This window comes from Prionailurus viverrinus, chromosome C1 (genome assembly GCF_022837055.1).
Source record: "Prionailurus viverrinus isolate Anna chromosome C1, UM_Priviv_1.0, whole genome shotgun sequence".
Taxonomy (NCBI): Eukaryota; Metazoa; Chordata; class Mammalia; order Carnivora; family Felidae; genus Prionailurus; species Prionailurus viverrinus.
This window is the reverse complement of record NC_062568.1, coordinates 33,567,258-33,579,903: the sequence shown is the minus strand read 5'-3', so window position 1 is coordinate 33,579,903 and position 12,646 is coordinate 33,567,258. Positions and strand designations below refer to the sequence as shown.

Genomic DNA, 12,646 nt, shown 5'->3' with positions numbered 1-12,646 from the left:
AATCAACAACTTTCAAATATTTAATGTCTGAGGTGTTTGACCATTTACTACAGTCCCCAAAGTTCAATGATACTCAACTCATAATTATACTGAAAAACACATTTCAATTCCTTGCAGAGAAAAAGTCATTTATCTTCCAAGTAAGTCTACTGATCTTCAAGGATCTGAATCCTGAGTCTCAATATAACTCCACTGCTCTCTATTGATCATTGTAATGAAGTAACAAGTGATCTTTTTTTTAGGTTAGAAAACCAACAATTGTTATGACAGAAGAAAAGAGATCTAAGTATATTGGTTCTTAACCAAAAAACCCACCAAATGTGAATAAATTAAAAAAGGAATGTTACATGTGGTAGAGAGATCCAAAATATACTTGTATGGGAAGAAAAAGTGATCCGAGACATCATTTCATCAATACTCTATAATGGTTTGTGTTCATGAATCTGGGATACTCAGATATCATGGACCATGTACATCCATTTGCAAATGTTAAAAGTCTGGTATATTTACAGACTAAGTTTCTACAATTGATATATATATATATATAATTTTAAAACCTTTGAATTGGTTATAGTATTAAAGTAAATGTTGATATACCAATTAGGCCTCTGCCTAAGAGAAAAACCTCATTTAATAAAACATATTTTTATGAAAATTTATATTATGTTATGGGGCCAAACATGTTTTATATATATAAAACAATTAAAATCATTTTCACAGATAATAAAACTTACCCCAACAGAAACTTAATCATAAGTACAAAAGGATCAACTTTATATGGCTTGGCTTGTTTATCCAACATAGTAGCATATTCTAAGCAATGACCTGGTGATTAAAAAAAAAATTATATGTAGTAAAGAATTCATAGTGATTAAGTATAGACTTATCATACACTGACTGCATTACCTGTAAGAGCAATATATTTCTTGTTACAAAGCAAGGGTCATTACTATCAAAGACACTATCTTCAAAAGATTAAAAATCACTGTAATTCAACAGATCTCATACAGGAGGACACAATCACTTGTGAAACAGCTTCAGGAAGCCAAAGCTGGGGTTTCACCATTTGTATTTTCACAAAGCTCCAAAGGTGATTTAAAAAAAACAACAACTCTATAGAGATGTGATTCTTATACTACACAATTCATTCAAAATATATGCAATTCAGTGGTTTTAAGCATTCACAGATATGCCTTCCTCACCACAATCAGTCTTAGAATATTTTCATTACTCCCAAAACAAACTTTGTTCCCTTAACTGTCACCTCCAATGTCTCCTTATTCCCAGGCAACAACTAATATCTTTTCTGTCTTTACAGACTGGCCTATTCTGAACATTTCATATAAATGAAACCATGTAATATGTGTTCCTTTATGATGGGATTTCACTTGGCATGTTTCCAAGATTCATCCATGTTGTAGCACCTATCAGCACATTTTATTTATCCGTTTATCAGCTGATAGATAATTTGGGTTGTTTCCACTTTTTGGATATTATTAACAGTGCTCCTGTGAACATGTATGTACAAAAGTTTAGTATGGGTGTATGTTTACATTTTTCGTGTAACTAGGAGTACAGTTCCTGAGTCATACTGTAACTGCCAGACTACTCTCCAAAACACCTATACCATTTTATATTCCCAACAACAGTGCATGAAGGTTAAAATGAATACTAAAAGTAGACTTGAAATTGTAAGTTATTGAAAGGGAATGAGGAGCTGGAGAAGGATTTGGCAAGATGGAAATGGTAAAGGTTATTTCTGGACAGCTTTTACGTATTTTGGTCCTACTCTCTTCCTATCTCTTACTATCCAAGCCCAACAAGTGTGTGAGGGCCTTACAAAGTAGGCTCCTGGGAAACTATTCTAATTGCAATAGACTAGGGAAGGTTTTGTGCAATGTAGTGTCTATTCTGTATTTGCCTCTCCAGATCCATTCCATCGCCACCCTTTACTTTGCTCTGAATTCTGGGAGGCTGACTTCGGTTCAGTGAATGATAGGCACTGGAAGATAAGAGGAAATAAGGTTAGTGTATTTACTTCCCCATCTTTCTCCCTGCTGACAGTGGCTGGAGCTGCAGTAATGCTGCCCTCTCGTATAGCTCTCTCTAGGCTTGCTCCCTCTCTTGCCCTAGTCCTGAGGAGTATCAGATGGATCTGTTGCTAATCTGGCATTTTATCATTTCTTGTTGGTTTCCCCTAACCCATCACATACCTTTCAAATAGTCCCTTTATTAAGATTAACTCTCAATTATTCCATTCAGTGTGCCAGAACCTGATACAGCTGATAACAGCCCAAATAATATGCTGAATGCCTACTATGTGCTTGACACTATGTTAGGCACCAGGAATGGAATGAAGAACAAAATCCCCATCAGTGAGACTCCACCTGTTAAGACATCCTCAGAAGAGAAGGAAAAACTTCAGACACAAAAGTATCTTTTCCTTACTGGAAAAGCCCAGTAAGGAATCTTCTTGGGTATTTCCTAAAACTAGAGGATCTCAAACCCTTGTAAACTTAAGAGATAGGTTATAAATTTTCAAGAAATTGAGGTATTCCTTAACCACATGACAGATAAATAAGTAGAAATGAAGCACTAAAGAAGAAAGGGAGAAAGAGAGGAGGAATAGAAACATTCTTACCTGTTGAGAAAAGAGAGTACAACTGTCCTCCATAAGCAAGAAGGATACTAGATGTAACATAAGCAGGAAGAGCTCCACCATGAAATCTAACTACCTAGAAAACAGGCAAATCAAAACGCAACTTATGAATATTTGTGTTAATGAAATAAATGTACTTTCACATGAAATAAAAATGTCTTTCTTCATTTTATCTTTCCTGACATTGCCACAGCGGTATACTTCCAGTAATGGATACCAAAACTCTAAGTAAAATAAATGTGAAGAATATACAGCATGCTAGAAACATGTTATCAGATTTTTTCATAAAGGTGTAACAAAAAATATATATAATTAAGCAGCATATGTATGTTACAAAGTTTTCTTACAAGGTACATTTGGTGAGCATGTATTTAATATGTTTCAGGTTTGATACTAAACATTTTATATGCATTATCTCATGTTCTCCTCCTAAAAATCCTTTGAGGTAATTCTTATCCCTGTTTTACAAATGAAGAAATTCAGGCACAGGGAGCCCAAGTAACTTGCACAACTAAAAACATAAAAGACAAGCAAATTACTTGTTAACTCAATGTTCTCATCAGTAAAATGGAGGCAACAGCAGTACTTACCTTATAGGTGTTTTCAGGTTTAAAGATATTCATTTGTGTAAAGCATTTAGAATATTAACTTAAACATGAAAAGCTACCAAAAAATATTAGCTATTATAGGCATACCTCATTTTATTGTTTTGCTTCATTGTACTTTGCAGATAATTGTGTTTGTGTTTTGTTTTTTTTCTTACAAATTGGAGGTTTGTGGCAACTGACACTGAGGAAGTTTACTGGTACCATTTTTGCAACAGAATTTGCTCACTTGGTGTCTGTCACTTTTGATAATTCTCACAATATCTCAAACTTTTTCATTATTATGTTTGTTATAATGATCTATGATGATTAATGACGACTCATGGAAAGCTCAAATAATGGTTAACATTTTTTAGCAGCAATAAAGATTTAAAAATTAAGGTATGCATAGTTTTTTTAGACATAACACCATTACACACTTAATGGACTGCAGTATAAACATAACTTTTATATGTACTTTTATGTCATTGGACTTGCTTTATTATAATATTTGCATTATTGTGGTGGAACTGAACTCACAACTCCAAGTATAAGCCTGTTAATATTTCTTAAATAGGGAGCTGCTTAGGGGGGAAAGGGAGGGATGAGCTGTTTTTTGTTTTTTGTTTTTTTAAATTTTTTTTTTCAACATTTATTTATTTTTTGGGACAGAGAGAGACAGAGCATGAACGGGGGAGGGGCAGAGAGAGAGGGAGACACAGAATCCGAAACAGGCTCCAGGCTCTGAGCCATCAGCCCAGAGCCTGACGCGGGGCTCGAACTCACGGACCGCGAGATCGTGACCTGGCTGAAGTCGGATGCTTAACCGACTGCGCCACCCAGGCGCCCCATGAGCTGTTTTTATGTAAATGGAACTAAAGTCAAAAATTATTCATAGATAAATGACTATGAAAATCTAATTTATTTGGTCTTTCCCAATTTAGAAAGTGTTCCATCTATGTACTGCGCTCAATGTGCTTGGCACTGGGAATATAAGGGTAAGCACTAAGGAGTTTACAATGTAGTGACTTTGCTGTAATCTCATTAACAATTTAACACTTCAGTATCATTAGGTGCTTTAACTTCAAAGTCCTGGAGTTTTAAGGACAGATGAGGCAATGGAATTCCAGGGTATTCATTTACTCACTTAGCCACTGACATTTAAACAAATTCAAGTCTCACCCTCAGAACAGTGACAACGCCTTCCCTTCACTCTACTCCCCTTCTCTCTCTAGTTACTGCCTTTTTCTTCCCTCTCGTTGCTAAACTTCTCAAGAGCTTGATGTACTATCTCTCCTCTTTATCTACTCACTCCTAATCTGTTGCTTGCATCTACCAAAATAACACTAATGCTCCATGGACCCTTTTTCTGAGGTATGCCTGTATAAGGCTTTTAGGTCCTTTAGTGTCTTTGGAAATTGTGTGGAATGGGATTTAACTCAGAGACTAAATTCATAACCATTATGTTAGTGCCTCAAGACATTCTATCAGCTAATCTAATTTCTATTAAAATATATAAATACAACAAAAAGAAAGTGTTAAATTCTTTTAATGTTAAAGTTTTATTTTTTCAGCATAAAAAAGATTTATTCTTCTCTGTAAGCACCTTTTAATGTTGAAGTTTTAAAAGAAATTTACCCTAAAGTATGTTCTCCAACCACCGTATTAAAAAAAAAATGTATAGATTCTCCTGGCAATCTGATGAAAGCCATGGAAATGCATGTTTACACAAAATGGCATGTAAAATTTCAAGAAGCTCAAGGTCTCCCTGAATCTCCTTCATGGATTTCCAGGTTAAGATTAGAAAGACTCAAAAAGAAAACCCCACTTACTGCCTATACTCATAATTTACAATTATAGCTTTGAGTGGAAGGAGAAGAGTTGAGCAAAGGGGAAAAGGTCATTTTTCTATTACTAAGTGATACTCAATGCCTGCTAATGACATGCTAGGAAATATATAGCAGTCTTTAATTATCAATAGCATAGAAGGAAAGTTAAGCAGCATTCAGCCTTAGAGTCAGACTCCTGGGTTTAGACTACAGCTCTGCCTCTCACTAGCGCTGTGTCCTTGGGCAAGTTACTTTACCCCTCTTTTTCTCTGTCTTTATTAGTAAAATGGAGATAAACAGCACTTATCTCACAGGGAGTTTGAGGCTTAAATGTGTTCCTCTGTATAAAGTATTTGGAATAGTAACTGGCACACATAGGTGGATCAGAAAATATTAGCTGTTATTATTAACCTTTAATGCTCTTCACTATCTTTGGAAATCTTCTAAGACTTCTTATATAGTATTCTGAATATAACAGTTCTTTGTAGTGACTGTCATTGTTGAGTATTAAGTATTATACTGGGCCACAGATATAGCTCATATAAAATATAATCCAACAATCTTAAATTGGCTTTCATCGATCATATTTAAATTGTAGACATGGTTCATTTGGTTTAGTATTTGGCATAGTATTTCTTTACATTTCAAATTAGAGGCCCACATTAAAAAATTTTTTAAAAAGGGGCACCCTGGGTGGCTCAGTCAGTTAAGCATCTGACTTCCACTAGGTCATGATCTCTCTGTTTGTGAGTTCAAGCCCCATGTTGGGCTCTGTGCTGACAGCTCAGAGTTTGAAGTCTCCTTTGGATTCTGTGTCTCCCTCTGTCTCTGTTCCTCCCCCACTTGCACTCTGTTTCTCTCTCTCTCTCTCTCAAAAATAAATAAAGATTATGGGGCACCTGGGTGGTTCAGTCGATTGAGTGTCCAACTTCAGCTCAGGTCATGATCTCATGGGTCGTGGGTTCGAGCCCCGCATCGGGCTCTGTGCTGACAGCTCAGAGCCTGGAGCCTGCTTCAGATTCTGTGTCTCCCACTTTCTCTGCCCCTCCCCTGCTCATGCTCTCTTTCAGTCTCAAAAATGAATAAATGTTAAAAAATAAATAAATAAAGATTTAAAAAATTAAAAAAATTTTTAATCTAAAAATCCAGACTTCCAGCTTCTCTTAGACCTAAAGATTTGGCAACATTAGACTTTATTCCTACACCAAAATGATTTACTAATTTATATAATTCTGTTGAGAAAGTAACTTCTGGTTTATTTTTTGTCCTCTCTTTCATTAGAGTAGACTAAAGAGTATGTAAATAATTTTCTCTTTCCTTTTTCTGGAAAAAAAATTAATTTTATGGAAAACTGTCTAATCAGAAGCTAAAGATTCTCTCAAGCAAGCTTTCTCTTTATTCTTCTTCTCAGTCTTCTTTGAATCAGCAACACTGAAAATATGTATGAATGATATATACAACTTCAATTCATTCTCCTGTTCTCAAGCTAAATTTTTTTTTTTCAATGTTTTTATTTATTTTTGGGACAGAGAGAGACAGAGCATGAACGGGGGAGGGGCAGAGAGAGAGGGAGACACAGAATCGGAAACAGGCTCCAGGCTCTGAGCCATCAGCCCAGAGCCGGACGCGGGGCTCGAACTCACGGACCGCGAGATCGTGACCTGGCTGAAGCCGGACGCTTAACCGACTGCGCCACCCAGGCGCCCCTTAAACAAACAGGAAGAAAGAGCATCTGGTATCTTTCCAGTAATCTGAGAACTTAATTACCACAAATTCTTTGACATTTAAAAAAAGTATCCACCATTGATTCTGTAACACCTACATATCTTGTTTTTTTAGATAAATTTCCATGCCTAAGCAAGAATACTAGCATATCCTTCTTTGGTGGACAGATAATTATGCTTTGCTATCAAGTATCAAGCTAACTTGACTTTTTTGGTCACTAATCTGAATTATGAGCCAGGGGGATGACATGGGTAAGAGAGTATGTTATATCCTCAGCCTATATCACTGTATACACTAACATGCCTTCTGGACATACTAAATATACAACAGCATCAATTCTTCCCCTATATTCCAAGGCATAATTTTTCTTAATAAAGGTCCCTTAACAATCTAGAATATTTCTTAGAACAGTCATCCATGATGCTATTTTCCAATTTATACCAACATTTAATCTTCTCTTCCTAATGTAGCACATTTGACACATTAACTTACAATTTTCTAATGATCACAAATTTAAAAATAATTACAATCTAGCTCTCACCAGGTTGCTGTGAGAATCAGATGAGATAATGCATGTAAAAAAATTTTGAATTTAATTTTGGTTTATAAATTTTATAAATATAGAATGAGTTAAGTCTTAAAAATTCTGCTCTGCCCGAATTACAATACACAACAGACCAAAAAATAAAGTAAAATTAATAGAAGGCACAAAAAAATTTTAGTCAATTTTAAAACCACTATATAATTTTTCTGACTAATCAATACTATTATTTATGTTATACATAAATATAACAGGTTATACAATTCTGCAAATTATAATGATGCTGAATAATTTAGTAGCTCTGTTACTTGATAAGTTATTTTTGTAACACTATTTGCTTATGAATGATACTCACCAAAAGAATTTAAAATATTTCAACATGTTTTTATTTATTTATTTATTTATTAAAGTTTATTTATTTTGAGAGAGTGAGCATATGTGTGAGTCGGGGAGGAGCAAAGAATGAGGGAGAGAATCCCAAGCAGGCTGTGCACTGTCAGTGCAGAGCCTGACATGAAGTTCGCTCTCACAAACCAGATCAAAACTTGAGCTGAAATCAATAGCTGTGCACAACCCGACTGAGCCACCCAGGCACTCCAACATATTTATTTTTAATATAATTTACTTTTTATTTTTTACAAACTAAGCACACACAACATAAAAAGTCATTTGAAAATGTTTATTTATATGAGAGTCTAAAATTTTATTGGATTATGACTTATAGCACAGTATGAGCAACATAAAATCTTTATAAGACATTCATTTAGCCAAAAATATTAGTTTGTTTGCAAATCAAGAATCAGCTCTCAATTCTTAGGAATGAAACCATCACCTTAAAGCCAGGGGTGGCCAACTATGACCTATCTGTGAAGAATGGTTTTTGGATTTTATTAAAGCAGGAGAAAGAAGGAAATGGAAAAAGATTGGGGGGGGGGGGGGGGAGAAGCAACTGTAGCAGTAGCAGCAGCAAGAGACCATATTTGGTATGTTAAAATATTTCATTATCTGGCCCTTTTATAGAAAAAGTTTGTAACCTATGCCTTATAGTATCTATTTACAAGGCAATCAATAATCAACCAGGAATCTCTTACCTGTCCAAGAATTTGTGAAAAGGAAGTCTTAACTGTCACCTAGTTTAAAATAATCATAAAAAAGAGGTTATTTCTCCTAAACTCTTCTAGTTCACATTTTATTAAATTGAACACTTCTGCACATCTCTAAACACAATCGTTAATTTTTTTTATAATAACCAACCTAAAGGCACTTACAGTCTTAAAAGGATCCTCTGAACCAGAAATTTTAACTTGCAATAAGTATAGTTTTATTATTCAATATATTTTCCTTCTAATTCTTTGATAATTGGATGAATGCTATGGTACATGTGATAGGTAACCCTTTACTAACTAGAATTTTTGATTAACCAGAATCTTAGTATTGGGTCATATAATCTAAAGGAATTTACTGATTGAGTCCAGAAGCTATACATATGTCTGAACAATTAAGCACCAATTAACCTACTACATAACTGATATTTTAAAAACCTCAAACCTACAACTGTACAGCACTAAGTATAGTTAAGCTAAGCCAATTCTGAGTAAATTTCATAAAAACAAGTTTCACATGATATAAGACCAGGAACAAATGGAGTGTATTTGGTAAAATTTAAGCCAAAACAATGTATTAAAAAAATTCATCATTAATTATCTCTAATATATATAAATATACCCTTTTTGATATTAGCAAGTCTGGGAAAAGGAAATATGTATTCCATAAGGAAATTACAAAATGGCTATTTATAATACTGACTTTTTAAAAATGTAAAGTAGTTAAAAAATATTGACATTTTCAGAGTGTGCAGTACATGGAGCCAAATTATTATGCAATTCTCACTATCACTATTAGAACTATGAAGACATGTTAAAAACCATTACAGCCCTACAAAATCCTTCAATGTTAGAAACAATGAAGATATCAAACCAATAATAAATTCCATGAAATCTAAAATAACTCATAATTTAGGTTCAACTGAAACTTGTTGCTACGAACAGATTCTATTCATGTAACCTACCAATTCTAGTTTACCCCAAGAAAGTCAATTCTAATGAAGAATCCAAATAAGGTTGATTGAAAGGAATTGCATGGAAAGAAGTTATTTCACATAAACCAGAAACCACCATTAAATGTATATATACTTCAATTCCTTAAACCTGGAATCCTTAGAACCTGGCATATTTGGATACATAGGGACTCTTGTAGTCCATGAATCCATAAGGGTAAATGTTGCTCAAGTCTATTTCCCTTCTCTTATAGCAGAAATCTGTTGGTTGTTAAAACAAACACAATAGGCACTACATTGCACATTAATGACTAACAGTTTTAAAAAGCTAATGAAAAGGAAAGAAGATTCTTAAGCTTATCCAATAGAGCTGGAAACCAATACACATCATGTCAATTATCGCAGAAAAGCCGTGTCAGCTGATTTCATGATATTCTTCAATTTACAGAGGATTTTGGACTTTGGGTTTCTAAACTTAGAAGGTTAGTCTACAGTCTCAATTTTTTGCTTATTTTCTACTATTTATTAAGATGTATATTTTTAATAGTCCACCTAGGAAAATACTAGGGTGGTGCTAACAGGCAAAATGCAGAATATTTAAAGCATCATAAATGTCTATTTTGTGTATTTATTGGCTTCCACACTGCCATATATCTGAGACTAATATAAAAATATATTTCCTATTTATTCTATAACTAAATCTTAAAAATTAAGCAAACATACAACTTACTTCATACTGACAGTCTGAAGATGTGTACATTTTTAATAATGCTACCTGGCTCTCGTTTTCTGGTTGAGCAATATGGAGTTTCAGAGAAATTTCTGTGGAAGATGGTACCCTGAAAAGATAATTCAAGTATCATTTCTCAAATACAAAATACTGTTAAATAACCATGGCTAACTCAATCCTTGCACAACACAATGACAGAATGGAGAGGAAGACACATGTCAGACATGTTATTAAAAATGGGACACTTTTCCAATCCTATCACAGTCATTTGCTCATTCAACTAGGAGAGAAGCTGGAGGATGGTTTAGGAAGGGGTTGATGTTCCAAGCAAGTAAGGTTTAAATTTTTTTTTTTAACGTTTATTTTTATTTTTGAGACAGAGAGAGACAGAGCATGAACAGGGGAGGGTCAGAGAGAGGGAGACACAGAATCAGAAACAGGCTCCAGGCTCCGAGCTGTCAGCATAGAGCCCGACGCGGGGCTCGAACTCACAGACCGCGAGATCGTGACCTGAGCCAAAGTCGGCCGCTCAACCGACTGAGCCACCCAGGCGCCCCTAGTAAGGTTTAAATTCTAGATCATTTAGGTAAGAATACTACATTATCTTATGAGCACAATGCTACATAAAGGATAGTTACATTTTATTAAGAGGCACTTAGTTTCATTAAAATTTCACTATGATTTAAATAAACAGAATATGTATTATTCAAAACACCAAAGTTTAAGATAAATTCTTTAATATACTTACTGTGCAATAGTTAGTGAATCCTCATAAGACCAAGGAATATGAAGTTTATAGATACTAGTTATTTCTTCTGTGAAAACATAAAGGAAATACATGTTACTAACCTTATGTTACATTAAATGTTACATAAACTACTATAATACCTAACTAACTACAGTTACCCATTTCATAAAAAATAACCAGTAAGAATTATATCACATAAGAAATTATGGAGAATTATTAACTAATAATGTTTAATTAGACTTACAAGAGATATTAAAGCATATGGGAAATACTAAGAAACTGAAAAAAAGCTAAACCTGAATTACTATAGTGAGACAGAAAGATATATAGTATTTTTAAAAAATGTGGATATTTAAACTGATACAGTTGAAGATGCTTAGTGTTAAGAAAGGGTCTGCGTTAAATCTGTTGGAAACATAAACAGTTTTTCTACTATCATTTATTTAATTTTAATTCACATAAATACACAAAATAATAAGCACTACAGAAAATTCAAGTAAAGACCTACTGATTCTTCAAATGACAATACTATTCTTCTCAGAAAATACACTTACCTTTTACTCCTGAGCACTTGCTCACTACGTCGATTTTAAAAGCTTGGTATATCTAATAAGCAAAACAAAAACAAAAAAATAAAAGTTTATTTGTTTGCTTAATTACATAGTAAAGTAAAATCAAATCCTTGTTATAATCAGGATAATTACCTGTCCAAAGTTTAGAAGTTCTATATTATAAAACAGGCCACTTGTATTTAATAACACTTTCCTTGAAGAGAGTCCTGTTGAATTGAAAGCATTGTATTACTTAGAACACCAAAGAATTTTTTTAAAAAGTACTGATTGCTTAATAATGCTAGTACATTTTTAATCTTAAAAAAGAGTTTAAAGATTTTCATTTCTGGTATGGAGGAGTGAACTAAAAATCTTATCCTCCTTCAATAAACTCTAGATAACATTTATAATGTATGTATTTTAAAAAGTCAAGTATAAATTTCCAATTTCAAAAAGGTATGCTTTCTTGGTAGATCTCTTAGAAGTTTGTTATCTTTAATGAGATGAGTGATTCAGAGTTTCCTTTTTACCAAAAATAAATAAACAAACAAATAAATAAGGTGGGTGAGGGATAAAAATCTAAAGGAAAAGGAAGTTTCCTCTCTCAAGTAACAGATTCTTTAAACAAATGGAATACTAAAAAAATATATTTTAAGAGTGGGTCATGCCAAAAGGGTAAGGAGCCAATCTAAAATGAGCTCTTAATATCCAATACTGGAACAACTTAAAAAAAAAAATGTAATGATAGTATTAAATTATAATCCAATGAGCCTGGGTGGCTCAGTCGGTTAAGCAGCCGACTTCAGGTCATGACCTTGTGGTTCACGATTTCTAGTGCCATGTCTGAGGCCTGCTTTGGATTCTGTGTCTCCCTCTCTCTCTCTGCCCCTCCCCCGCTTGTGCTCTTTCTCTCTCTCAAAAATAAATAAAAACATTTAAATATAATAGAATGAATAAAGTAAATATCCATGAGTCATACTGACATAAATAAAAACTGAGTAAGTAAATAAATAGAGAAGGGACAACTTTACTTTCACAAAAATTATAATACAGAATACCAGTAATAATTGCCTCAGACTAGAAGAACCAGGGGTGCCTGATGGCTCAGTCGGTTAAGCATCTGACTTCGGCTCAGGTCATGATCTCGTGGTTCCTGAGTTTGAGCCCCACATGGGACTCTCTGCTGACAATGCGGAGCATGCTTGGGATTCTCCCTCTCCCTC

General features: G+C 34.0%; 1 protein-coding gene across 2 annotated transcripts in view; it reads right to left on the bottom strand.

Moving 5' to 3' along the window:
• Nucleotides 1-12,646, bottom strand: part of PGAP1 (post-GPI attachment to proteins inositol deacylase 1) — a 91,421-nt gene that overhangs the window by 20,536 nt on the left and 58,239 nt on the right. For both annotated transcript variants that reach the window (XR_007154999.1, XM_047872345.1), the window contains exons 15-21: nucleotides 11,577-11,650; nucleotides 11,427-11,478; nucleotides 10,873-10,939; nucleotides 10,125-10,233; nucleotides 8,430-8,468; nucleotides 2,642-2,735; nucleotides 735-825 (exon numbers count right to left, since the gene is read on the bottom strand). Coding sequence is in view for 1 of the 2 variants with exons in the window: in XM_047872345.1 (XP_047728301.1) it covers nucleotides 735-825; nucleotides 2,642-2,735; nucleotides 8,430-8,468; nucleotides 10,125-10,233; nucleotides 10,873-10,939; nucleotides 11,427-11,478; nucleotides 11,577-11,650 (526 nt within the window). In the remaining variant the exon portion in view is untranslated. The remainder of the gene's footprint in view (nucleotides 1-734; nucleotides 826-2,641; nucleotides 2,736-8,429; nucleotides 8,469-10,124; nucleotides 10,234-10,872; nucleotides 10,940-11,426; nucleotides 11,479-11,576; nucleotides 11,651-12,646) is intronic.